Source organism: Sitophilus oryzae, unplaced genomic scaffold (assembly GCF_002938485.1).
Source record: "Sitophilus oryzae breed Bouriz unplaced genomic scaffold, Soryzae_2.0 scaffold_1442_pilon_pilon, whole genome shotgun sequence".
Classification (NCBI taxonomy): Eukaryota; Metazoa; Arthropoda; class Insecta; order Coleoptera; family Curculionidae; genus Sitophilus; species Sitophilus oryzae.
In genome coordinates, this window is record NW_022146107.1 from 6,461,963 (window position 1) to 6,488,879 (window position 26,917).

At 34.0% G+C, this 26,917-nt stretch overlaps 2 protein-coding genes and 1 long non-coding RNA gene across 3 annotated transcripts in view; 1 reads left to right on the plus strand and 2 right to left on the minus strand.

Moving 5' to 3' along the window:
- Positions 1-24,012, plus strand: part of LOC115877153 (NFX1-type zinc finger-containing protein 1-like) — a 38,666-nt gene extending 14,654 nt beyond the window's left edge. The window contains exons 3-8 of the mRNA XM_030893310.1: positions 11,780-12,077; positions 12,205-12,281; positions 17,634-17,793; positions 21,935-22,247; positions 22,680-23,347; positions 23,611-24,012. Coding sequence (XP_030749170.1) covers positions 11,780-12,077; positions 12,205-12,281; positions 17,634-17,793; positions 21,935-22,247; positions 22,680-23,347; positions 23,611-23,790 — 1,696 coding nt within the window. The 3' untranslated portion in view covers positions 23,791-24,012. The remainder of the gene's footprint in view (positions 1-11,779; positions 12,078-12,204; positions 12,282-17,633; positions 17,794-21,934; positions 22,248-22,679; positions 23,348-23,610) is intronic.
- On the minus strand, positions 7,605-10,534 carry LOC115877158. Its single transcript, XR_004049293.1, has 4 exons — positions 9,938-10,534; positions 9,427-9,837; positions 8,637-9,056; positions 7,605-8,576 (listed from the first exon to the last, which is right to left on the minus strand). It is a non-coding gene; the product is annotated as an uncharacterized LOC115877158 (long non-coding RNA).
- A 428-nt stretch (positions 24,013-24,440) lies between the features above and the next one.
- On the minus strand, positions 24,441-25,902 carry LOC115877155 (queuine tRNA-ribosyltransferase accessory subunit 2). Its single transcript, XM_030893311.1, has one exon. It carries the CDS (start codon positions 25,666-25,668, stop codon positions 24,454-24,456), a length of 1,215 nt encoding a protein of 404 aa, XP_030749171.1. The 5' UTR covers positions 25,669-25,902; the 3' UTR covers positions 24,441-24,453.
- Positions 25,903-26,917: the final 1,015 nt, after the last annotated feature.

Here is a 26,917-nt window from a genome sequence, read left to right on the forward strand (position 1 = left end):
AAACTCTTATATAATTTTATTATATACCTAAAAACTGCAAGAAATTTATTTTCCATTATATATATATATATATATATATATATATATATATATATATATAGCTATATATATATATATATATATATATATATATATATATATATATATATATATATATATATATATACATCACTTTGTGGCTGAAATTTCATGAACTTGAATCTAAAACTTGGTATAATATAAAAAAATATGATTTATTAGACAGGTATACTCTCCATTTTTTAGAATCATTTTGTGGTTATATATAACGATCCATGAATATGAACCTGAAATTGAGTATAAATGTATAACAGAAATTTAATTTTATTAGATATACTCTCCTTTACTATCACAATTTCTAGAGATGAGCGGGGCATGTATGAAATTAAAGTATTGTTGCGGACCCGTGTGGACTCGACCTAATCTAACTATATGTCCCGCCCTCAGATGACCTTAACATCGCATTAAAGAATAGACACCGTAATGATTCATTCGTTCGAGAAGAATCGAGTCCCACTGGAATGGACTAGTACATACGAGAACATTCGAAAATCTTCTCTATGCACTTAACGATCTATGGACTATTCTAGATTTCTTTTAGAGAGAAGAGGGGGCAGTTATTAATTATTATTAAAGTTATTAATACCAGTGCAGTTGACGCGCTAAAATTCAAAATAAATTCTTAGTTATAAATCGTTTGTAAATAGTTCTATAAGTCTTTTATCGTTATTGTTTTTGTTAATTAGTGTTAAATAAATAGTGTTTAAATAAATTGTGACTTTCTATCCACACGGAACCGACGAAAAACGTAACAATTGGTGTCAAGTGTGGCGTGTGTGATAGACTAAAAAAAAAATAAATAAGACTGAAAATGGCTTCGAAAAAATTGTTGAAGGACTTGAAAGTGTCGGAATTAAAATGCATACTGGAAGAGAGAGAATGTGAGACAGATGGGAAAAAAAGCATTTTACAAGCAAGACTAAGAGATGTTCTGATCGAGGAAGGTGAGGATCCTGACACATTTTGTTTTGAGTTAGAAGGTGATCTTGACTCGTCATTGAAGAATTTGCAAGAAAATTTAAACGACAATTTGAACAGTAAGATAATTAATTTAGAAGAAAGTTTGAATACTAAAATCAATACATTAGAAGATAAAATCATCGAAAATTCTAAAGATATACAGGCCAGCTTTAATAATAAAATACAGTGAATTAGAAGAAAATAAATAGATACACAAGACAAAATAGCACAGATTGAGGACGATGTTAACAGAAAAATCGAAATTTTAAAAGAAGAAATAGCGAAGTCAAATTCACCAAAATGTCAAGAAACATCGGAGGGACCGAAACTAGTCGAAAATAGGTATGCCTCAAAATCAGTTATAAAACCTCCACAGTTTGACGGAAAAACCGCTTGGGCCAATTATTTTTGCCAGTTTGAGGCCGCTGCGAGAGCGAACGGATGGACAATCGCTGAAAAGGCTACCGCTTTGACTGTCGCACTGCGAGGAGATGCGACTGATATCCTGCAGACACTGTCACCATCGGAACAGGGAGATTATCAGCAATTGGTACGACATTTAGAAATGAGGTACGGCCAAGCTCATTTGGAACATGTCTATCATTCCCAGCTAAAAAATCGCATTCAAAAGTCAAATGAGTCTCTGCAGGAGTTTGAAACCGATGTAGCTCGCCTCGTTCGCCTTGCGTACTCTGCTACGCCCGAGAATGTTATGGAGCGGTTGGCAGTACAGGCATTCTCCGACGGCTTACGTGACAACGAGACAAGACAAGCGCTTCTCCTAGCCCACCCAACGCACTTGGTGGATGCTTTAGCACGTGCCCCAGAATTCGAGGCCGCGAAACAAAGTCCTCGGTCTTTAGGAAGAGTACGGGCCATCGACTATTGTTGTGACGAATCCGTGGAAGGGATTGTTAGAAAAGTTATGGACCAGTACATGGGCAAGAAGGAACCGATTTGTTGCTGGAACTGCGGACAGGTAGGACACGTGCGAAGCCGTTGTAAGGAGAAGAACGAAGAACCGGCTTCGTCGATGTCGGAAAACTACTAACGGTCGAAATGAAGGGGCACACGTCGACCTGTACCCAACATGCCCCTACGAAAACTGCTCAAGTCGCCTCGCTACAACACAAATTCAACAGCATTTTTGTGGATGGTTTTGTTGATGGAGAGTTCCGGACCATGCTGTTGGATACAGGTGCGACGAAAACTATCATCAGACCGGACATTCTTAAAAACATCGTGAGAAGGTTAAAACAACACAATGGGACTACGTACAGCTACAGGAAGCTCCGCTCTCATCCATGGAGAGGTAGATCTTAATTTTGTTATCGGAAGCACCTGTTTTAATCATCGAGTGTTAGTAGCAGACATCGAAGATGAACTTATTCTCGGAATGGACATCATGACCACTAGAGGTTTTGAGCTAAACCTCAAACAAGGAATTTTGAAAATAAATGAAGAAGAAGTGGTTCTGCATCGAAAATGTGAGGAGACGCTTCGCGTGGTGGTAGCAGAAGATGTTTCGATCCCTGAGCGCTGTGAGATATTTTTGGATGGTTGCCTAGAAGGTAAAATGAATAATGGGAGTATTATTCTGTTGGAGCCAAGGAACCATGACAGCGAAATAGGACGAGGGATCGCTGTTGGAAAAGCCCTGCTACGAGCGAAGAAAACTGTACCGGTGAGAGTAATGAACACGAATTATTATTCTGTATCCTTGAAGAAGGGAACCCTCTTAGGGTACTGTTGTTCGGTCTCCTCAGTCGTTCGAAGCGTGGAAGCCTCCAAAGTTTCGACTTCAAAAATTCCGGACAAAATGGTGAAGGAGTTAGTAAACGTTAAAGGATTATCTCCCGAAAATAGAAGAAAATTGAGAAACCTGATAATCAAGTATCAAGATGTGTTTGATAAAGGAGAAGCAGGACAGAGAGGTCGTACCAATTTAGTACAACACAAAATTGATACCGGAGATGCACGACCAATCAAACAAAATCCGAGAAGACTTCCGCTCGCCAAACGTGAAGAAGCTGATAAAATCCTTCGAGAAATGAAAGAAGAGGGTGTCATCGAACCATCTAACAGCCCGTGGACATCGCCGGTAGTACTAGTAAAGAAGAAAGACGGTACCACCAGGTTCTGTGTTGATTATCGGCAGCTCAATAATGTTACCAAGAAGGATAGTTATCCCCTGCCGAGGATAGACGATACTCTAGACACGCTGGCGGGGTCAACGATATTCTCTACGTTAGATCTGAAGAGTGGATATTGGCAAGTCACATGGCGCCGAAAGACAGAGAGAAGACAGCGTTCTCGGTGGGCACCGGACTGTGGCAATTTACCGTCATGCCTTTTGGATTGTGCAACGCGCCAGCTACCTTTGAGAGACTAATGGAGTCTGTGTTAAAGGGTCTATCCTGGACTACCTGTTTAGTGTACCTGGATGACATCATAGTGGTTGGGAAATCCTTTGACGATCATCTGAAGAATTTGGAAGAAGTTTTCAAGCGACTAGGGAGCTCTGGTTTGAAACTTGGGACATGTAGTCTCCTCCCAAGGAGTTGCGGTAGATCTACAGAAGACCAAGACAGTGGAAGAGTGGCCAATACCTAAAGATAAACATGAACTACGAAGCTTTTTGGGACTATGCACATATTATCGCCGCTATGTACAGGGTTTCGCCACCATCGCAAAACCATTGACCAGACTTACCGAAGGCGAGAGGCGTTTCTCTTGGGACTCAGATTCTGACGAGGCATTCCGAAAATTGAAGAAGGACCTGACTAGTGCGCCCATACTTAGCTACCCTCTTGGCAACGGAAACTTTATATTGGATATCGACGCTAGCAATGTTGCGTTAGGCGCTATTCTGTCTCAGATCCAGGATGGTCAAGAAAAAGTCATTGGATATTTTAGTAAGACCTTGTCAAAACCGGAAAGGAACTACTGTGTAACCAGACGAGAATTACTAGCAGTAGTTAAAGCAGTGGAACACTTCTACAAGTATCTCTATGGAAGAAAGTTCTTGTTAAGAACAGACCATGCTGCTTTGAAATGGGTGTTGCAGTTTAAGAATCCTGAAGGGCAGGTAGCTAGATGGATTGAACAATTACAAGAATTTGACTTCGACACAGAACATCGAGCTGGGGCAATCCATTGGAATGCCGACGCACTTTCCAGAAGACCTTGCGCTAAGGACTGTAAGCATTGTTCCCGAGCAGAAGAGAAAGAAGTGAAACTCCTAAGAACAACTGTGGTTAATGATAGTTGGCAACCCGAAGATCTTGCAAATGCCAAATCAGTGATCCAGAGTTGGGCTTGGTGATTAACTGGAAAAACGCGGACCAGAGACCAACGTGGGAGGAAGTTTGCAGATATTCGTCGAACGTGAAGTCGTACTGGTCCCAGTGGAATTCATTAGTAATAGATAACGGATTACTTCGCCGTGTGATTGAGAGACCAGAGGGACAAGAAGAGAGAATGCTGATCGTCATTCCAAAGAAGAGGGTCCCGGAAGTCTTGGCGGAAGTTCACAATGGAACCAGCGGTGGGCATCTTGGTGTTAGCAAGACCCTTGGCAAGCTGCGTGAACGGTTCTATTGGGTGAACTGCACAGAAGACGTGAGGGCCTGGTGTAAGAAATGCGACGTTTGCGTTGCTATCAATGGACCACAAAAGCGTGGTAAAGCTCCAATGCGCCAGTTCAATGTAGGCAGTCCTTTCGAACGAATAGCAATCGACGTGGCAGGTCCTTTCCCGGAGACGAACGTTGGCAACAAATACATTGTGGTAGTAATGGATTACTTCAGCAAATGGGTCGAGGCCTACGCGTTGCCAAATCAAGAAGCGTCCACCATTGCTGATGCTCTTGTTAAGGAATGGATCAGCAGGTTTGGTGTTCCCATGGAGCTGCATTCAGATCAGGGAAGAAACTTTGAGTCCAATCTGTTCCAAGGCGTCTGTGAAGTCCTTAACATCCGCGAGACCAGGACGACTGTTCTGCATCCACAATCCGATGGGATGGTTGAACGCATGAACAGAACCATCAACCGTTATTTGGCCAAAGTAGTCTCTGACCACCAAAGAGACTGGGACAAATTTCTTCACCTGTTCCTGTTGGCCTGTCGTTCATCCGTCCAAGAATCCACAGGGCAAACTCCAGCCAGCATCGTTATGGGACGGGAAGTGCGCCTACCTTGTGATGTGAAGCTTGGTTGCCGACCGGGAGAAGATGTCGCCGGAGAAGATTATGTCCATAGACTACGCCAAAGGATGGACGACATCCATCAGCGAGTCCGCATAGATATTCAAAGCGCTAGTGACCGAATGAAGGAACACTACGACATTCAAGCTGAGCATCGTGGGTTATCTCCGAAGCTACAATCCTCGTGGGAAGGGCCATACGAAGTCATGGATAGGATTAATGACGTCGTATACCGTATCAGAAAATTGCCAAAAGGAAAGCCGAGGGTAATTCATTTCAACCGTTTGAGCCCCTATCAAGGCGAAATAGAAGATCGTGCTGGGACCGTGAGAACCTGCAGCTTTGATCCCCCTGATTCGGAGATGTCCTTTGACGATTTCATGGCCCGATACAACAGCAGTCAGAAGGCTCGCTATGGTGTAACCAAAGAAGAACAACGAGACCTCTTTTTCGTGGCTCCTGATTATTCGCTCGCTCACTGTGTGGCCCGAGATTTGCGGATGTCCAGAGGAATCGCTGCGACGTTCAATGAGAAGTTTGGGCGAGTCGGAGAACTACGCCGACAGGATCCAGAGATTCGAAGCGTCTTGAGGCTAACCGACAATGAACTTGGTCAAGCAAGGCACATTTTCTACCTAGTCACCAAGGAATGGCCCCCAAGTGAGTCTCAATCTATGGAAGACCCTGATTGAACTGAGAGAAGCCCTGCTAAACAACAACATTACACGATTAGCCATTCCGAAGCTGGCGTGTGGACTCGATGGTTTGAGTTGGCGTACAATCCGGAACATGATTGAAGTCTTGTTCAGATTTACGGGAATCGAGATCCTCGTTTGCTGCTACAACCCAAAGCTGAGATCGGGAGAGAAAACTGTAGACTGCTATTTCTACCAGACTTCGCAATGTACCAGGGGCCAGCTTTGCAAATACCTTCATTCACCGTATACATCTCGGGACGAGCATGTGCCTAAGAAGGGGGGGCAGTGTTGCGACCCTGTGTGGACTCTTTCGACCTAACCTAACTATATGTCCCGCCCTCAGATGACCTTAACATCTCATTAAAGAATAGACACCGTAATGATTCATTCGTTCGAGAAGAATCGAGTCCCACTGAATGGACTAGTACATACGAACATTCGAAAACCTTCTCCACGCACCTAACGATCTATGGACTATTCTAGGAGTTCTTTACCTGTCGGTATAAAGCCGGCGGCTGTGTATTCTACAGGGGGCAGTTATAAATATAGAAGTGCAGTTGACGCGCTAAAATTCAAAATAAATTCTTAGTTATAAATCGTTTGTAAATAGTTCTATAAGTCTTTTATCGTTATTGTTTTTGTTAATTAGTGTTAAATAAATAGTGTTTAAATAAATTGTGACTTTCTATCCACACGGAACCGACGAAAAACGTAACAGTATTAACAAAAGTGAAAGATTCAGTTTCATCAGTTTTTCAATTGCTGAATGATCCTTTTAACATTTATATATCAATTATGAGGTATCTTTTTGGATACTTAATATTACATACTGAATTAAGTACACATTCAAAAGAGTACTTCCTTCAAATTCTCATGACGTTGCAAAATAACATTGCACTGTCCAGACTTATGTTCACAGTTAAAATAAAAGCCCGGTATATATTATATATGGTTACATATTTCTGCTATACTTTATATGTATGTTTAAAAAAGTGAAGCTAAAAGAAATTAAATTAATTCACACTTCAACAATAATCGTGGTCTATAGCTTGATCATTAGAAATAAATTCACATTTTCCACGAATAAAATTCTTAATAAATTTGGTTTCATCTTTATCTGGCTTGGAAATTTTGGTCTTTTTCGATGTACGCTTTCTTTGTGGAAAAGAACCTAATTTGTTTTTCAATTTCTTATTAGCTAGTTCTGCTTCAGATTTAGGTAGCTTAATAAAAAAAATGGTAAAATTGGTTGGTAAAATTTATATTATTTGAAGTAGTGGCCTCAATAAAACTATTTTCTTTTTTCAAGCAACTTGCAACATGTTTTAAGAGAGTTCTGTTTGGGTTTTTTAACAGGTTATTCTGTAGTTTTAACGTTTCAGAGGATATTATTTGCATTAATTTATCATTGCTTTGATAGGACTTCTCCCCTTTAAGAGTATTTATATATTCTGTTAGAGATGCTCTAGGATTTTCAGTACTTTTATGTTGAAGCAAATTACTTTTTTTAATTATTACCACATGAATTTGCTTGCAAATGGTATGTTGTATTAGAAAATCTGGACAAGTGCAACTATAGGAATGAATACATATGTCACAAGGTGAGCATATTAGGCTGCAACAATTTTCAACTTCATTTTTACAAACTATATAATTACTGTCTAACTAGATACAGATCATTTATAGGTAGCACTATCATTTTCATCTATAATATCTCTAACTTCACAATTACTTTTTACTGCAATATCATGTCTTGATTTAATTGTTCTTAAATGGATTGAATTTTTGCCTTTAATTTTCTTGATTACTTTTTCGAGTGCTTTATCTCTAATAAACAAATTTAAAGCATTTAAACATTTATCTAATCTTTTTACCTTTTTGCCGTCTAAATATATATGTTTTAACACTTTGTGCATATTTTTTAAACGCATATTAGTATTATTTCCACAATTTAAGCGATAACAATATGTCCATTGCATATAATTTGATAAATAATTTCCTGCAAAATATTGTCCAAAATTAAAAGTTGGCTTCATTCTCACCCCAATCATTTACACTCTTTGTTAATAATTCATGAAATTCTTCTTTAGAGTTTGTTGTCTGTAATACTTTTAATGACTGATAGACTAAAGTTTTAAGTTCTGGTGAATTTACTTTACTTAAATTAGAACGCCACGCACGATCTACGTGCCATGCACAATATAGTTGTGATGACACTTCACCCATTTCTTGTTTCCAAGCATTATAAAAGACATGTGTAATATCAGACATAAAAACCTTTGGTTTTAAAATACCAATATTATCTCTAATATTTTTAAACATCAATTGAAAAACTAATGTATCTTTACGGTTTGTTAACATACATGCTCCAGGAAATCCCTCACCCCACTCATCCACCACTAAAAGTGTTGTTAGTTCAAAATCGTAAGCATTCATTCCATGAGTACTGTCTATTGCAACTATGTTTTCCGCAAACATTTTCAATATGTCTTGTTGCACTCTGTTCATTATAATGATGCAAAAATCCTCCTTTTTTAAAATACCTTCATTTTCAACTCCCTGTGGTTTATAAAATATTATAGGATTGCTTTCCAGGTTTGAACATTCCTGAACAAACATATCTACACTAACAGCATCTAATAATAAATATGATTAGCTATTTTTATATAGGTAGGCTTTGGAAAATATATACAAACCTTCTGTATGTCTTACACCCTCATATATTTCAATATTGAATGAACGTTTAATATTATGTATATCACTACGTCTTAATAAATTAGTTCTATTAAGGTTTTCGGGATTAAAGTGATCCCTGTTCATACTAAGAATTCCAAAAACATAATAATGTGATTAATAGAAACATTGTCAAATTATTATACCGTAGGCATTTCTGTGTACTTACCGACTTATACTAATGCCACTTGCAAGTTTCTGAGCAATATCAGCCTTTTCAGTCTTTTCATGTCTATAATGTGATTTTAAAAACGTAGCAGAAACCTTCAATGTGCTCTCATTAGACACAACCTTGATTTCACTTGTGCAACTTCTATTCAGTTTACATGACCCTGTTAGCTTAATTGCTCTTTGACGAGGCTCTGATGGTTTTATATAATTTCCTATAAATATTTTATATCAATTAACTGGACATAATTTTTGATTAGATTGATATATTTCAGTAAAAGCTAAATATATTCCACACCACACCAATACTACATATAAAGTACATAATCTGATTTCCAAACACCAGTAATTAAAAATACATATGAATTTTTGTTTATATTTATATCTAGTGTGTCCTTAATGTCAGCTGAACCTTAAGCCACAATAAGCACCCAACGTAAGCAATACTGACCCTTTGGAGAGACTCTAGATATAGACGTATATTCCCGTAACCTATCAACCTTAAACCACAACAAGTACCCAATATAAGCGATATAGATTTATCTCTGCTTGTACCACCCATTTATATATTTTTTTAATACATACTATAATGTAAACTGTAGATTTCTTGGTTGTGTCCTCATCCATATAGACTTATGTAACAAGAAATGGTACATAAAGTTATGACTGACTTATCAGCAAAATATTGTATATGTCTTATTATAATGATCTTTGATTATAAGTAAATTTCGGCTGGCCAATTTTTTGGTATTCCCAACAGCTTGTATGAAAATTATATAACTTTGCTTTGAAACTTTAATTATAGCAGTTGCTATGCTGTGAAGAAAGATATCTTACAATGACGATTACATTTCAAATATATATAATTTCAATAACCTCTTCACACACACAACCCATTCTCATTCATAACAATAATTTTTTTCTCTTGCTTTCCACAATTTTGAACATATTCAACGTTCTGGGAAATATGTAGCTTATTTAAAAATATATGGAATTCTAAAAATAAATAGGATAAAACTAGTAAAATTGAAAATTACATATCCATCTTAATTTTAATATTACCAAATAGGTATCTACTAAAATACGTACTACGTACCTTCAATATTAGGGAAATGTAACTCTTCAGTTTCCATTTTTAATTTATGTACTGTACATAAATCAGTTATTAAATCCTTATTAGACCTAAAAGAAATATTACACCCTTCTAAGCACTGAAAGGATTTTTCATCCTTTTCATATACTAAAATAGCATCATCTTTAAATGTTTATTCTAATTTCCTATATTGGAAAATGTTTTCAAACACTTGTTGCAAGTATTCATGATTTTACCATCAATAAGTAACAACAATCTAAATCAAAGAGAAATTAAAATTTTAATTTTCAAAGCTGATAAAGTAAATAATCGCCCTTTATCGGTCTTCAACAAATCAAAATAGGCAAAATAATAAGACATTATAATTTATGTCTCTCCCTAGAAATAGTCTCTGAAATAGTGGAAACCTATTCTCTGGTGGAAACAGTCACTACTATTGAATAATCCAGTGGTGGTGTTATTGTATTGTGTTTTATGCCTTTAACTTAATTTGTGCTTATTTTAATTAATACACGCGTTTTAACAAATATTACTATATTACTATTTCGCAACTCAGTAAACAAAATGTAGGTACTTAAAAAGTAAAATAATATTATAAAGTTTACTGGAAAATATTATAAAAATTCCTGATATACAGGGTGGTCCGAACTGTATTCCGGAAACTTCGGCAGCATATTCTGCAGATAAAAATAAGTAAAAAAGTTTGTATAAATGTATGTCCTAAAATGCTTAGTTTCGGATATACAGGGTGTAGAAGTTTCATTTTTATTTCGATTTTTTCCCAATAAATTCTGCAGTAACGTCAATATTTGGATTAAAATTAGTGCCTGGGAGTTTTTTGACATGAGAAATTTGATTTTGATGTCAATATGACTCCTACTAGTAGAGGGCGCCACCTACATATTTTTTAACTGGTTTGAAGAGTAATAACTTTTCGTCCGTACCTGTATAAAACTACTGAGTAAAAAAATATACATTTACGGCGTTTTTTACGTAAAAAATGTCTCTTTGTAAAAATCACTACGAGTATTGGTTTTCGAGAAATTTGGAATCGAAATTATCAATACCTGTCATCACTGACATACGTTATTAGACTGAGATCATAAATTTGAAAGTTTTTGTGCCAAAAGTTCAACAGAAACTGTTTTATCATCATTTCTTTGCAGAAAAATTTATGATTGATTTAGAAAAATAAAAATTTCCCAAATTTTTTATTTCAGTGAAATAACTATCTACTCAACGTGTTTATTTTTCGTCAATAATGACATGTATTGACTATTTCCATTCTAAATATCTTGAGAACGGTTGCTCGTGGCGATTTTTACAAAGAGATATTTTTTACGTAAAAAGTAACAGAGATGTATATTTTTTCCCTTGGTAGTTTTATACAAGTACGGACAAAAAGTTATTACGCTTCAAAACAGTTAAAACACATGTAAGTAGCGCCCTCTACCAGTATGAGTCATATTGATATTAAAATCAAATTTCTCATGTCAAAAAACTTCTAGACACCAATTTTCATCCAAATATTGACGTTACTTCAGAAATTATTTGAAAAAAATCGAAATAAAAATGAAACTTGTACACCCTGTATCTCTGAAACTAAGCATTTTAGGACATACATTTATAAGAACTTTTTTAATTATTTTTATCTCCAGAATATGCTGCCGAAGTTTCCGGAATACATTTCGGACCACCCTGTATTTTCATAAAACACCGCACGCTCCTGGATATTTTATGAATGAAATCGGGCATGATTTTAGAAAATTGCGATTCCCTTACCGTTGCCCCGTTGTTTCAGATCCGTTTGTCAGACTGTATTTACTGTATTTTATTATTTATTAGATATGGGGGCCAATCCAAAAGTCCTAGTATGCAAAATTACTTGTTTCCTAAACGAAGAAAGGCTTTTTACGAAAGGGCGCCCCACCGTAAACGGCAAGTTGGGCCTTTATTTCGAAACTATATGAATCTTAAAGGGCAAATTAACCGCATTGAAAAGAAAATTGACTCGATCAGAATAAATCGGCATATTTTCAATTTGAAAGAATTGACAAGTAAGATACAAGGTGTTCCAAAGAGCTTATGTGAATCAGATGAATTAGATTTGATGTGTTGGCTGCTGGAAGATGATGATACTGTGGTAAGGAAAAGATTCACTTTTAACGAGTTATAATTTCATGTAAGGAATTAGAGTTTCATTATCTCTGTTTCAAGTTTAAATTGAATTTTGAAGAATTTTATATTCACCATGTAATTATTTTTTACAGAGAAATGATAACTTCAAACGTCTGAGCTTAGATGATATTAACAAAGTTAACCTTTTTTTTAAGAATGATGAAAAAATGTAAGTTGACAATATATTTATATTCACTTTTATTAGAGTTATTTACATTTGAAATAAATATAAAGCTACTCACAGATCAGCAAACACATGTATCGTGTATATCATCCTAGGATGACATACATGTATGAAACTAGAATTATTTTGTATTCATTACATATATGAGCTTGTCACGCATTGACTAATCTAGATGTCTCCATACATGAATGTCATTCCAGCTTGCTTGCTGATAATTAGTGGTGGGCGACCAAAGAACACACATGTACGTGTGTTCGAGAGTTTGTATTGAAATGCGCGCAAAAACGAGAGTTTGTATTGAAATGAAATTTTGTGAGCATTTGTAGGTGAATTTAGAGCATTTTTTAAAAATATAGAAAGTTCTACCGGGTGTCTCAAAAAAAGTTACACATCAAAGTTGCGTTTTTTCCCTATATATTAATTGATTTTCGGATTCTAGAAGAAAAATAAAGGTTGTGAGTTTCGTTAGAGAAGTATAGGACTAAAATGTAAGGTTTTTGACATATTTAACATTTTCTAAAAATGAAGAACAAATTTTAAATTTCAGTAAAAGCTATCTAAATTGGAATTTGCCCAGTATAGCCTAGTATTAGTTAAAATAACTGTAACTTGTGTACTTTAAATCAAATTTAAACTTGGCCCAAAAAGTTATACAGGGTGAGACAAAATTAATATTGAACATTGGTCACTTTTAAAAGTAAGTTACTCTATACAGGGTCCGGCAATAGTGCGTCGGGCATCTGTAGCTCCTAGAATAAAAAACTTGAGAATTTTGTTTAAGTATAGGGTGGCTCAAAAAAGTGTCAGTGGACCTGGATGATTTTTTTTAAATGGAACACCCTGTATATTATTGCATTTTTGGCTTCCTTTCAGATCACTTTACATAACCCTAAGATATGAATAAATATATTTCGATAGTTTCAGAGATATTAAAAAATAAATCAAAAATATATATTTTTCAGCCCTTCTTAAAAAAATTATTAAAAATACAGGAACTGTTTTGAAATCAAAAGTATATTAGGTATTTACTTTAGATGGTCTGTTCTTACTTTGCTATAAATATGGTAATCGTAAATCATACAGGATGTTCAATATTCTACGCCAAACTTTCTAAAATATAAAATATTTTTTCTTGTTTTTTTAAATGGAACACCCGGTATATTATTTTTTTATTAGATCGAGAGTTAAAAAATGAACATTTATTGTATTTAGAGTATTTCAAAATTTTTAACGGTTTCGCAGATACACGCAGTATTATTTCATATGGCGCTGTCAATAGTAAAATACGAGAGAAAAATCATTGGGTGGCTTTGATAAAAATTTACTGTGGAAAATGCCATAAGAAATGCCATAACCGCAAATATCTGCGAAACCGTTAAAATTTTTGAAATACTCTAAATACAAAAAAAAATCATTTTTTAATTCTCCGTCTATTGAAAAAATAATATACAGGGTGTTCCATTTAAAAAAAAACGAAGAAAAATTATTTTATATTTTAGCAAGTTTGGCGTAGAATTTTGAACATCCTGTATGATTTACGATTTTCATATTTATAACAAAGTAAGTACAGACTATCTAAAGTAAATACCTAAAATAGTCTTGACTTCAGAACAGTTCTTGTATTATTAATAATTTTTTTAAGAAGGGCTGAAAAATATATATTTTTGATTTATTTTTTAATATCTTTGAAACTCGAAATTTATTTATTCATATCTTAGGGTTATGTAAAGTGATCTGAAAGAAAGCCAAAAATGCAATAATATACAGGGTGTTCCATTTAAAAAAAATCATCCAGGTCCATTCACACTTTTTTGCGCCACCCTATAGAAGTTAAAATATTTTCCTGAAATAAATCCTGGTACATATTTTAGGTTTGCATTTAAACAAAATTCTCAAGTTTTTTATTCTAGGAGCTACAGATGCCCGACGCACTATTGCCGGACCCTGTATAGTAGAACTACACATAATAATAATTAAAATATGTTTTAAACGTGTGTCTTTTTATTACTGTTGAATAATTTACTGTACATCCTTTATTTTTGTTAACCTAACGAAAGGTATCAGCCTATCAAATAATAAAGATCTACCGACGCAAAATCATAAACATTAAAATACCTAGAAAAATCTTTGTCTAAAGGGTAAGCAGCCTTAATAGTATTTTGAAAATATATGAATTCTCCAAAATTTTCCATCGAATATCGGAAAAATAACTGGGTGTTTGTTCTATTTAAAATAAAGAAGTAACTTGCTTTTAAAGGTGACCAATGTTCAATATTAATTTTGTCTCACCCTATATAACTGTTCGGGTCAAATTTTAATTTGGTTTAACATACAATGGATATTTATTGGCTATTACTAAATATCAGGCTATACAGGGTAACTTTAGGCATATGCTTGTTTAATGAAACTCACTTTTATTTTTTTCCTAAAATCCGGAAATCAATTAATTATTATTAATATATAAGGTGTCCCATTACAAAAAAAAATCAATTTTGATGCATAACTTTTTTTTATTGAACTTTATTTTTATAAAATGCTTTCAATTAACCTACATAATATACTCCCAAAATTCCGTTCCCCTTGGAGCATCCGCGTCGTATGAGATGCGCCACCCTGCACATTATTGAATCTGTTCAGGCTAGGGTTCAGAACCGGGACTCGAAATTATTAATTCCCGGTTCTTTCGGTACTTTCGGGACTCGGTAATAATATTTAAAAACATATTTTTTCTTACGTGCGAAAAACTTTTGATACTTTCTAGCAGTTGAAATCAAACTCTTCTAAATAAGTACTGATGCTATATCTTACTGTTCTTACTTCTGAAGTTATTTTGAAGTTTCTATAATGTTTATTAGCAAGTATTGAAATTTAAATATGTTAGTTTATTGCTGAATGTATTAGTAGTTATATTTTTTTGTGTTATGTTTTAATGGGCATTTGTATCTTTAATTGAAAATGTTAAGTTTTTTTTTCTAATTTATTTAAGTTGGTTTCGCGGTTGGTTTTTTTCGCTTGTGTTTCATGTTTACTTTCTCACGACTTAATAATTTGATATTAGTTTCATTTGAAACTCAATTTTTTATCGGTTTTACTTTTGAGAACCATCCCTTGCTTGCTATACCGTGCTGGCAACTGTTACTTTTGGGTCGGCATTTACATGTGTGGAAGTAAATCGCATAGGGATCTTATTAAGTCGGAGTGAGAGAAATGCGACCTACCGACGCGACGTTGTGCTGTTGCGGCGTTGCCGATACGCTTTTCTTTATCAAGTAAAGTAAAATCACGATCGCAAACCGCTTATTTTTAAAAGACTTTTTTTTTCAAGAGATAACTAGATAAAATCATTAGACATGTTTCTGAGCATCTGAAATGGAATTATAAGGATATCGTTAGGGTGTCATTTTTTTTATAACGAGAAAACGTCAGTAATCGCGATAATTTAAAAACTCAACTTTTTAACACATAACAGGCCATAACTCAAGAACCACTTTAGATATTGAAACTTTTTTATTTTCAAGATCGGATATTTTACAATATGTTTACATAAGAAAAATTCGATAAGGTTGTTTTTTCCATTCAAAAATTGTAAACAATCCATCCATTTATTTTTAGAGCATAGCAATTTTCAGCAATAGTGTAATTTTTTTATTGATAAAGATTTTCACATACTGTCTACAAAGAAAATATAGCAGAAATATTAACAAAGTTCTTGAAAAAACTAAAATCTATTATTTCTAATAGATTTCGAGATATCGATTTTTGAATTCAGAGTTCTAATAGCGCGACCACTATCGAACACCCACTCAATTCCACTTATTTTTACCAAAAATGCAAGTGTTTCTAGCTGGCACTTAAAAAAATTCAAGCTATAGGGAAAATTACAACGACTCGTTAATAAATAAACAAATTAAGTATCACGAGACGCAATTAAATCGTGAAGCTGAACGCATGACGTACACCTTTTCCTAGAACTTTAAGTACTGACTGACAGAGGTATTGATTGGGTCGACCGGTCAACTGCGACAAATCTGCTATATCCCCTTCCACGTCTCTTAGCGATGTGCACAGTTTCTCGGTTTATTTCATACGTTTGGCAACGTGTTTACTGTCCTCTCTTGGTTCAGTACATTATAAACGCATTGTACTCTTCTTACATACGGAAATCTCGACCCAAGACTAACCTTTGCCAGCCCTTAGTATATTGACGAACTCCACAATCGTTGAACGAAAATATTTTAGTACGGTTCTGGAAACTCTAATTAATACTACCAATTAGGGTTCAGATCTTTTTGGCCATCACAGAACCGAGCCTCGGTAACAGTAATTAAAAAAATATTTTTTGTTACGTGAGAAAGTCCTTTGATATATTGATATTTTTTCTAGCGGTCGAAATCTCTTATTGTTCTTGCTTCTTTTCTCTTTGGAAGTTCCTATAATAATTATTATGTTACGTTTTAATAGATATTTGCATTTTTAATTCAATATTTTAGGGCTTTTGTCTCAAATTCAATTAAGTTAGTTTATGTTGTTTGATGTGAAATTTAAGTTACCTATACTTTCTTCTTTAGTCGTGTTCATGTTAATTTTTTCATGACTGATTACTTAATAATTTGATATTATTTTCATTAAAAATCTCAATTTTTTATCCATTTTACTTTGAAAACCCATTCCTTGCTTTCTGATTAATGAACTGCACCACCACTGATCAAAAATTAGTCAGTACCGAAGAAACCGGGAAATTCCCGGTTCCTAAGAGGCATGGTACCAAAATTGCCGGTTCCGAAAAACAGCTCCGGTTACGGAAACCCTAGTTCAGGCTGATCGTTGTACATGTATGGCACACATGTAGGCTACTCTGTGGGCAGCTTTATAGACAGTACATATTTATCATTTTTATTTTATACGCGTTCTAACGTTTAACTAGTGAATAGGAAGTGGTCTTAGAAAGATTATAGTAATAATGAACTATGTTTAATTGTTCGGAGATAAATACGCTATGGTAACAAAGATTTTGAAGACGCATCTAATGTTTATATTTTAAATGTCTAGTAACATAGTCCTGAAATAGATCTGTCGCATTGATAGAAAAAAAGGTGTTTAATTGCCTTTAAAGGATCACGGCATTAAATTTTTATTTCATTTTTCTTTAGCAGATTACTATATTTTTTCTGGATCACTTTGTACTAAAATTTTCTACGAAAACTACCTAACTACCTAACATTTATATTTCAAGTATAAATTTAAAGTGAATATGTTTGTCCTATTGATTTTATTGTACATTATTACTTAACGCATTGTGGTAATTTTTTTACCTAATTTTTAATGTGTATTTTTTAGGGATCAAGATTTTATGAAAATTTTTGTGAAAGCAATAGTTAAATTTGCACCCACAAATATGTTCGATTTAATTGGTAGAATTGTTAAAGGAGATCAAAAATACAGTCCAGATTACTTAAATGTTTATAAATATCTACTAAATAAAATTCATTATCTTGAGGTAATATACGTAGATATTAAGTAATATAAAATAGGTACCTACCTAATAAAAAAAAATTGAAATGTCTTTTAGTCATAATATAAATAGCTAAAATTTTAAAAGGTTAATCATGGTAAGTGTTATAGTAGACATTTTTATGGATAATTACTTATGGTAATCTGAAAGATTGGTTGCTAATGTAAACTAAAAATGTATGGGTTATCTCTAGGAATGGTATGGCATAATACTGGGATGGCAAGGGTTATGTTTAGGTCGAGATTTCCGTATGTAAGAAGAGTACAATACATTTATAATACTGAACCAAGAGAGAACAGTAAAAACGTTGTAGTTCTTTATGTGTTAATATATTAACGAATCGTTGTTGTATTTTCCTTATAGCTTGTAAATACATGCACACACACCGGCAAATTCGGTGCCGGAGTCGGCGCCGGCGCACACTGATCAAAAATCGCAAATTCGTAATCGAAATTAAGATCTTCTTAACGAAGCAATATAGGTAGGTCAAATGTCAAATACATTATGTTTAGAAATATATAATATAATGCAGATATCTGTAATGAATTTTTTTGGAAAAACCAACCCCAAGCAAGGGGTGAAACTCTAAGGGAGCATTATTGTAAATTCATGGCTGAATATCATACCATTAATACCATCCATATTAAGGCAGACTTATAAAAAGGAGATTTTCATTAGCGTAGAATTTACTAATTTTACGAAAAAAATTAGTGTGATATAATGAACACAAAAATGTAAAGTAAATGGACTTTCCAAATTGGAAGAAAAAGAAAAGAAATATATCTATAGAATAGATTTATGTATTTAGTAAAAGTAATCCCCAAACAGATTTAAATTAGTAAAACGACACGCAACGATTATGACGAAAAAAAATGTTTACAGAAAAACATGGTATATTATAAATAATATAATGGCATTTGTAATTAGTTAGTCACTCTCGCTGTCTGAAAATTCCTCGTTGACGAGCTGTTCCTTTTCCTCGTTATCTTGTTCTTCAATTCAATAACCAATAAATCTCTAAGTTCATTTTCTACTTTGGTTTTCTTGTAGTTCTTGGTAGAATATGAACTTATATATGGATCAGAACTTAGCAGTAAACGGTGAAAAAGATCCTCGTTTACTTTAAGCGCATTAAACTTCCTTGTGAAACTTTCTCTGTACCTTCTTATATCCTTGTTTTTTGATCTTGGGCCTCTCCGCACAATTCTCCGATAGAAAACATTGCATTCTTCACAAAGATTGACCCATGAATGAGAATTTTGTGGACTGTTGGGGGCAAGTATAATTATTGATGCATATCAACGCGATTGCGTTAACGCGCAGGAACAAATGAAACACGACTGTCTGGCGCAAGGGGCAGACAGTGGCAGCTGCACTAACAATTATGATGTTCATAACATTCCAAACAATATTGTAATGTAAATTTTAGCATGTCATCTCGTGTCTCACTAAAGATATTCTACGATTTACTCATACATTTTACGTAGATGGCATGCTATTAATAAATTACATAATTACTAAGCAGTATTTTGATAATTATAATTATTCAAAATAAAGAAGAAAGAACAACTCTTTCATATCATATATATTAGGATGTGATTACTTACGCTACTTAAGTATGGAAATTCTAAGAAAATGATATTGTTTTATTTATATTGTGCAATTCAAAGAAAATTATTGATTTTTGTCAACTTCGGATATGCAGAAATATTTTTTGGGAATAATGGCAAATGGGTAACTTGTTCAGAACTTGAGCAAGGGTGCAGCCACACTATCCTAAAAACGGCGTATCGGCGTAACGGCGTAACGACCTTGAATCGATTTCCAGTAATTCTATTGGCTGAAATTTTTGACAGATGAATTTGACAGATAAAATTTCTGACAGATGAATGTTTCAGCCAATAGAATTACTGGAAATCTATTCAAGATCATTACGCCGTTACGCCGATACGCCGTTTTTAGGATAGTGTGGCTGCACCCTAACACATATGAAATTACAATACTTTAATTTGAATTTCGTATGAAGAAATTGAATTCTTGAATTTCGATCACGAAATTGCGATTTTTGATCAGTGTGTGGCGTCGGCTTTGCACCCGTTCCGACAGTTGTAGAGATTTCAGTTCCGTTGTCAGTTCCAAAAGATTTCAGCTCCGGTACCGGCACCGATTTTGCCGGCGTGTGTGAAAGTGCTCTAACTGTAGGTACTAACCGTATGATCGAAAAAAAACGGCGTCCAGTTGGCTTGGAAATGACGATCAATGATATTCCCCATATAATTTTACATATAAAATGACAGCGATGTTCATTTCATAGCTATCGCTGACGCCGTTTTTTTCGATCATATTGTGTACCATAGTGTAAACAGCACAACAAATAACATTTGACAGTGATAAAATCACAAGTTGATAACTTAAGGTTTGTTGGCATTTGTCCGGTTTTGCATTGTTAACTGTTCATATTTTACATGTGTATTCAGCATAAAGAGACCTTTAAAAAACCTATAGGGTTTTGCTGTAAAATTATCAGGGAAGCCGATATTTGGACAGTTCAAAGCATGGGATTTCCTATGTTTCCAACGACCTATGCCTACGACTATGCACCACCCGGTATATTATTGCTACCCTGAAACTGCTCAGAAGAGCTCTTTGTAGTTTGTTTGCCGAATAACAGACTGCTCTCTTTGATGCTCTCATAATTGATTCCAAAGTGGTGCCTGATCTTAATAGCGTTTAAATAAGTCTTCGTCGCTTGTCTGGAATCTTCCTTTCTTATGTACTTCTCTCTCTGGGAGCTGGTACATATAATACTCTTGTATATGTACTTTTAAAGTAGATCAATCTAAGACGTTTCTGGGCTAAGACTACTAGATGGCAGGACCGTTTTCTCTGTATTTTACTACAGAATTTTTTTTTGTTACTCCGAATTTTGAAAATAAAAATCGATAATTTTCGGACTGTGCCAATTGGTTACTAATCGACTAGATACTTTTTGTCTATTAAATATGCTTATTAAAGCTTGTAATTATACAATTCGACCATTGTAAATACCCGACAAATTCTGCAAGGCCGACGACGCCGATGTTTCTCACTGATAAGAAATAAAATGTTTAGGAATCGATGATATTTCCCATATAAATTTACATATAAAATGACGGCAATCTTCATTTCGTAGCCATCGCCGAAGCCGGTTTTTTCAATAATATTGTAGAATACAATGGTAATAACTCATATATACTAAAGGTCGGCATTTCGTCCTATTGCTGCCAAAAGTCACTAACTAACATTTTTCCGAACCTGAAAATTCAATCACTAACTGTATTTTGAAGCGGAGAATCGATTGAAAAAGTCATTAACTACGATTTCTGGCTATTTATGTTGTATTTTAATACCGAATAGTTACTATAACATTTTTATGCAATGCAATTCATCTTTAGACGCGTTTTTCTCGGAAGTAATAAAAAGTAAGTTAGTGACTTTTGGCAGCAATGGGACGATTTCTGGTCTTGGGTGCCGGTTTTCATGTGTACGAAGAGTACGGTCAACACGCTTAGTAAAATAAGATGCTGAATAAAGACAGAAGGCGTGTATTTTCCCAAGCGCATGGAATCTAGCGTCAGATTAAGTAGTTATGTAATAAATACTTCGTATTTTTGCTCACTCCGACTTACTAGGGCCCTGTTCCCAGAAGAATCCCTGACTAGTCAGCGCGTTTCTTATTGGTTGAAATGTGTAGAAACCAGACTAACAATCAGGTTTCTAGGCATTTTAACCAATGAGAAACGTGCTGACTAGTCAGGGATTCTTCTGGGAACAGACCTTAGATCGCCACAACGACTCACTCCTATACATGTAAACGCCGACCTAAAGGTTCTCTTGCCAGCGGGGTATATAACTCATATATAGCGTGATAGCGCTGAAATGACAGTGAATTAATTTTGTTCATTCTTTAATGTCTACACAATCAAAACAAACTTTAATCGTACTTCAGCAATCATTACTATCACAGATTTGTCAATACATATGAGAGAACTCGTTAGTAAATAATACAATTACATATTTGATATGCAATTGTGAGTGAAAATTCTTTTTTTAATTTTATTAAACTATAGACATTTTATTATTTTAGAATGGCTTGAAAAAGAAGGCTAAAACATCATGTCAGCGATGGCGCCTTTATTATATCATGTTAGAAAAATATGAATCCATATTGGTGGAAGAACTGGAACCGCTTACAGAATTATGTATAAAAGAATATAAAAAACTTAAAGACGTTCAAAATCAAATAAACGTTGAAATTATGAGAACACAAAAAGTAATTGGTATGACCACTACAGTAGCAGCTAGGATGTATTCGACTATAAAAGAATTAAAATGTCCAATTGTTATTGTAGAAGAAGCTGCTGAGGTATTAGAGTCTCACATAATTCCTGTTCTAACAGGTAAATTTATAAAAAATGTCTATACCTTTGTGGAGAATTTGTTGGAGACCGCTGCAGCGCATTTTCAGCGCGCTGCATTGAGCTATTTAAAATGTCTAAATAGAACACTTGTTTTTCGGAGATACGTCTATTATAAAACGGTAGATGATCTGTTCAAATGAATTTTGTTCTGCTTAATATTATTTTAACAAATATATTAATATAAATAGGTTATTCCTAAAAAGAGTTTTAAAAGTTATAAATATAAAAATTAGCTATATTTTTCATATTATAATTTTAACGTTTAAAAAGGGCTCGAAGTAACTCGCGATCAGCTGTGCAAAATTTACTTAATTTTCCACTTTTGTGAGACCTCGATCACAAAAAAGTTAAAATAATAATGTTGCTCTGTTTTATTGCACCTACAGCTAAATGTATTTCTTATATTTCTAGAACACTGTCAACATCTCATTCTACTAGGAGATCATCTTCAATTAAAACCTTCTACCACTGACTATACAATAGAAACTGATTATAATCTTGGCGTGAGTCTTTTTGAGAGAATGGTAAACAATAATATTCCATACCACACTTTAAATGTTCAGTATCGAATGAGACCAGAAATTGCCAGTTTAATTTCTCCAAGTATATATCCAGAACTCACTAATCACGAAAGTGTGGAACAGTTTCCATCAGTTAGAGGTTTTGGAAAGAACATGTATTTTATAAGCCACGATAATTTGGAGAATGATGCTAATACAAGCAAAGAAAATACCTATGAAGCAAAGTTTCTTATTCGGTTAGCGGTATACCTTCTTCAAAATCAGTATGAACCCAAGGATATTACCATACTAGCTACTTATCTAGGCCAAGTTGAAGTTTTAAGAAAAGAAAGGAAAAAAATTCATAAGAATGATGATCTTCAGAATATTCAAATTACATCGGTTGACAATTTCCAAGGGGAAGAAAATAAAATTATTTTGTTATCTTTGGTTAGAAATAATACTGAGAATAAGATTGGTTTTCTATCTATTGAGAATAGAGCATGTGTAGCGCTTTCTAGAGCTAAGGAAGGTTTCTATGTTATGGGGAATATGGCGCAACTGTCCAGAAAAAGCAAGGTAGCTATATTATTATAGTATAGTAGAATAAGTTCCAAAAATATATTTTTTATGCTGTTTACACTATTTTGTAACTACATGTTCTACACCAACAAAATACTTTGTATCTCCAAAACAAATTATTTTAGGACATAAATTTAATAGGAACTTTTTTACTTATTTCTATCTACAGAATATGCCACCAATAAAATGATTACAATTTGGACCACCCTATATAAAATGCCTTTATAGGTATCTCATGAATAATTTTAATCATATTTTAGCTATGGAGAAATATTGGAATGACTTTCAAGCGTTTTAAAGCTATTGGCAAGAATTTGCCTTTAAAATGCCATAAGCATTCTGGAGAAATTGAAATAAAGAATGTTGGTGACTTTGATAAACTATTATCTAAAAATATATGTGAGATAGTATGCCAGAAAAAATCACATCAACATAGATGACGAATACGATTACCATTTGTGTGTCCATATTAGCAAAATAAACATTGGTGGATGGTCATAGTATGTAGACTCACCTTAATGCAAGTATATTGATTTAACCAAAGCGCGTTATATAAGTTAATTTCAGTAATGGTCAATCATATTTTGATAAATTTCAGTGTTTAAAAGGATTTCCTACAAAATTCTACAAATGTTATGGAAAAATATATTTTTGAATACCTATCATCTCTATTAATTTCTGTCCAACAAGTGTTAATAATTATTGCACTTTAATCCCACTTAAAAACAAATTAACAATCATCTATCTAAATAAATAGATCGTGGGCGTACAGCGAAAATCCACTAAGTCACATTTTTGGTTGAATTGGATTAAACCCACCACTATGTCCAGTTTTTCACAGTCTTTAACATGAAAACCCCATTTTTCAAAAGTCCAATTTCGGCATCCTTATAATATAAGGATGCCGACTTAATGTGTTTTTCATGTTAAAGACTGTGAAAAACTGGACATAGTGGTGTGTTTAATCCAATTCACCCAAACATGTGACTTAGTGGATTTTCGCTGTACGCCCACGAGATAATATATTTCTGTTTCTAATAATAGGTAGGCACATATTTTTTTAAATAATTCTTAAATTGAAATAAAAAAATCAGTTCTAATTTCTATTTATTTTCATTTTCCAAATTTTTGATTTTCTGACATTGAAATTCATTGTACTGATCTAAAATGTTATTCTCTAAATCAACCAGACATTCATCTCTTATGCTTTGCCTGATTTTTGAAAAAAATCTAAGAATATGGTGAACATTATGGATCATAATCAAAACCGAACCAAGTAACTCTTGTACAGTTAATAAATGATGAATATATCCTCGAGAATATCCATTACATGTAATACATTGGCATCCTAGAAGCAATGGTTTGAAGTCTTCAGCATATTGATTATGACGTAAATTTATTTCATATGCCTCAGACAGATCATTTTCATTTATTGAAAATGTAAGTGCAGCTGATCTTTCTGTTAATATCCTACAATATGAGGTATCGAATACATCTATACCACATTTTACAAGTTTAATAATATTAACAGGACTCCAACATCCACTTATTACCCTCAGTTTGCTTTCTGGCAAGTTATCAATCACTTTTTTCACAACTAATTCTACTTCGTTAAAAGGGATAAATTCTACTTCTGGGCCATTATTATGAAGTCCATCAATTAAATAACCATGAACAAAAGAATCATTCTGTAAAATCAGTTCAATAAATTTTTCCCGAGACTTCAAACAATAACCACCTACTACTGGAGCTATAACAAAACTATCTTGAAGATTGGATGACTTCTTTTGGTAACTAATGCATTGCTTATTAAAGGCAGCAGTATTTTCTACAGATTTTGTTATTCGTTTTTGAGAACTAGCAATATTAGTATCTCCATCAGATAGCAAAGTGTACATATCTGGTTTCAAATTATTAATCATTGCCATATATTTCTGGCTATCATAAAGCACTTTTCCATTTTTTGTAAATATAGGTACCATCTCCTTAACGTGATGGCCTTGCCTAGTTAAATTTGAAGGATCATTAAGGGTAATATATGATATAGTATCTTTACTTCCAACAAATTCTGAAATTCTTCCATCGTAATCCTGTATAGCATCATAATAATTATGAATGCTAACTAATGGTATTTGTAATATCTGGGGCTCTTTGCTAATTAGTTTTAAAACTTCATGTGTTATGTGTGGAATGTGTCCAGCTTGAGTATGAAGTAGTACTAACGGCGTTTCCATTTTAATTCCGAAATCGGCCTTAATATGACTTAATTCGCCTATCCTTGCTGATTGTTTCATAACATGTTTAACAGTAAATTTCATGTTGGATTTTGAGTTTTGAGTTCTTCGAATAACAACTAATTAATTAATATGAGATAAACACCGCAAAACATAAAATTTTAAATTTTAAAAATATGGTTATTATTTATGACAGATGATTTTCGAAATGCATAGTTGAAATGTTTTGAAATGTTCTATTCGAACCATAGATATAGCCGGCCTTGCGGCCGAAATGCGAAATAAGTGCGGTTGACTACCTATCTAGTAAGCACCATGTAAGCACTAGGTTGCTGGCAGGGTTCGGAAGTAGTTAATTAAGACGTAATTTACCTGATTAACTACGTGTAGTTTTTCTTCAAAAACTACGTCTTTTCCTGTTCGTTAACTACATGAAAACTACGTTAATAAACTACCTATTGATATTATGAATAATTTTGCTTTATATGAAGAGTCTAAATAATATGATGTAAATGGTTATATTTAAAGCCATATTTCTTCTGTTTTCTTAAATACATTATGTGTTTTCTAAAGCTTTAACTTATTATAACCTCACCTCATACCTTTGACATTTGAAAGTTACATACATATGTTACATAAACTCATCATAAACTATACACCCTCTACATAAACTACATTAACTACATGTAATGTAGTTTATGTAGTGTTTTTAAAAGTAACATGTAGTTTTCCGAAGCCTGGTTGCTGGTTCGAGCACGGATGACGTGGTTTGGTGGTACTAACGAGAATCATATAATATATAATTTTAAATTACCTCACATCTCAGATTCCAAAACGTATTTGTCAGATTCTACATTTTTTCAGATACACGTTTTGCTCTTATTACTAGTTACAACAAACAGTAAATTGTCTATAATGCCTATAACCCGTAATACCTATTAGCAGAGCTATTAGTGATAAACAACAAATCGCAAACTGCGATTCAATCGCAGCGATTTTAAAATCACAATCGCAACCTACGATTGACTCATGCGACTGTGATTTCTTTTATTTGCTTGTTTCCAATATTACTTTATTGCGAGTTGCGATTTTGCTGCGTTTGTGATTTTGTAAATTAGGACCGTAGTTCTATATATATTCTAATATTACACGATATTTTTAAGATTAACGTGAGATTAACTTAAGATGGCCGTCAAGAAACTTACTTTAACTCTGCTTAACTGACTTTAACTGTACTTTCGACGTCCTCCTATAGACCATTGTGCGAATATGGCGGTCGACATGATTTGAATTTCCGCGCTTCTGATCCTTCTGCCTACCTCTATATCTCTGA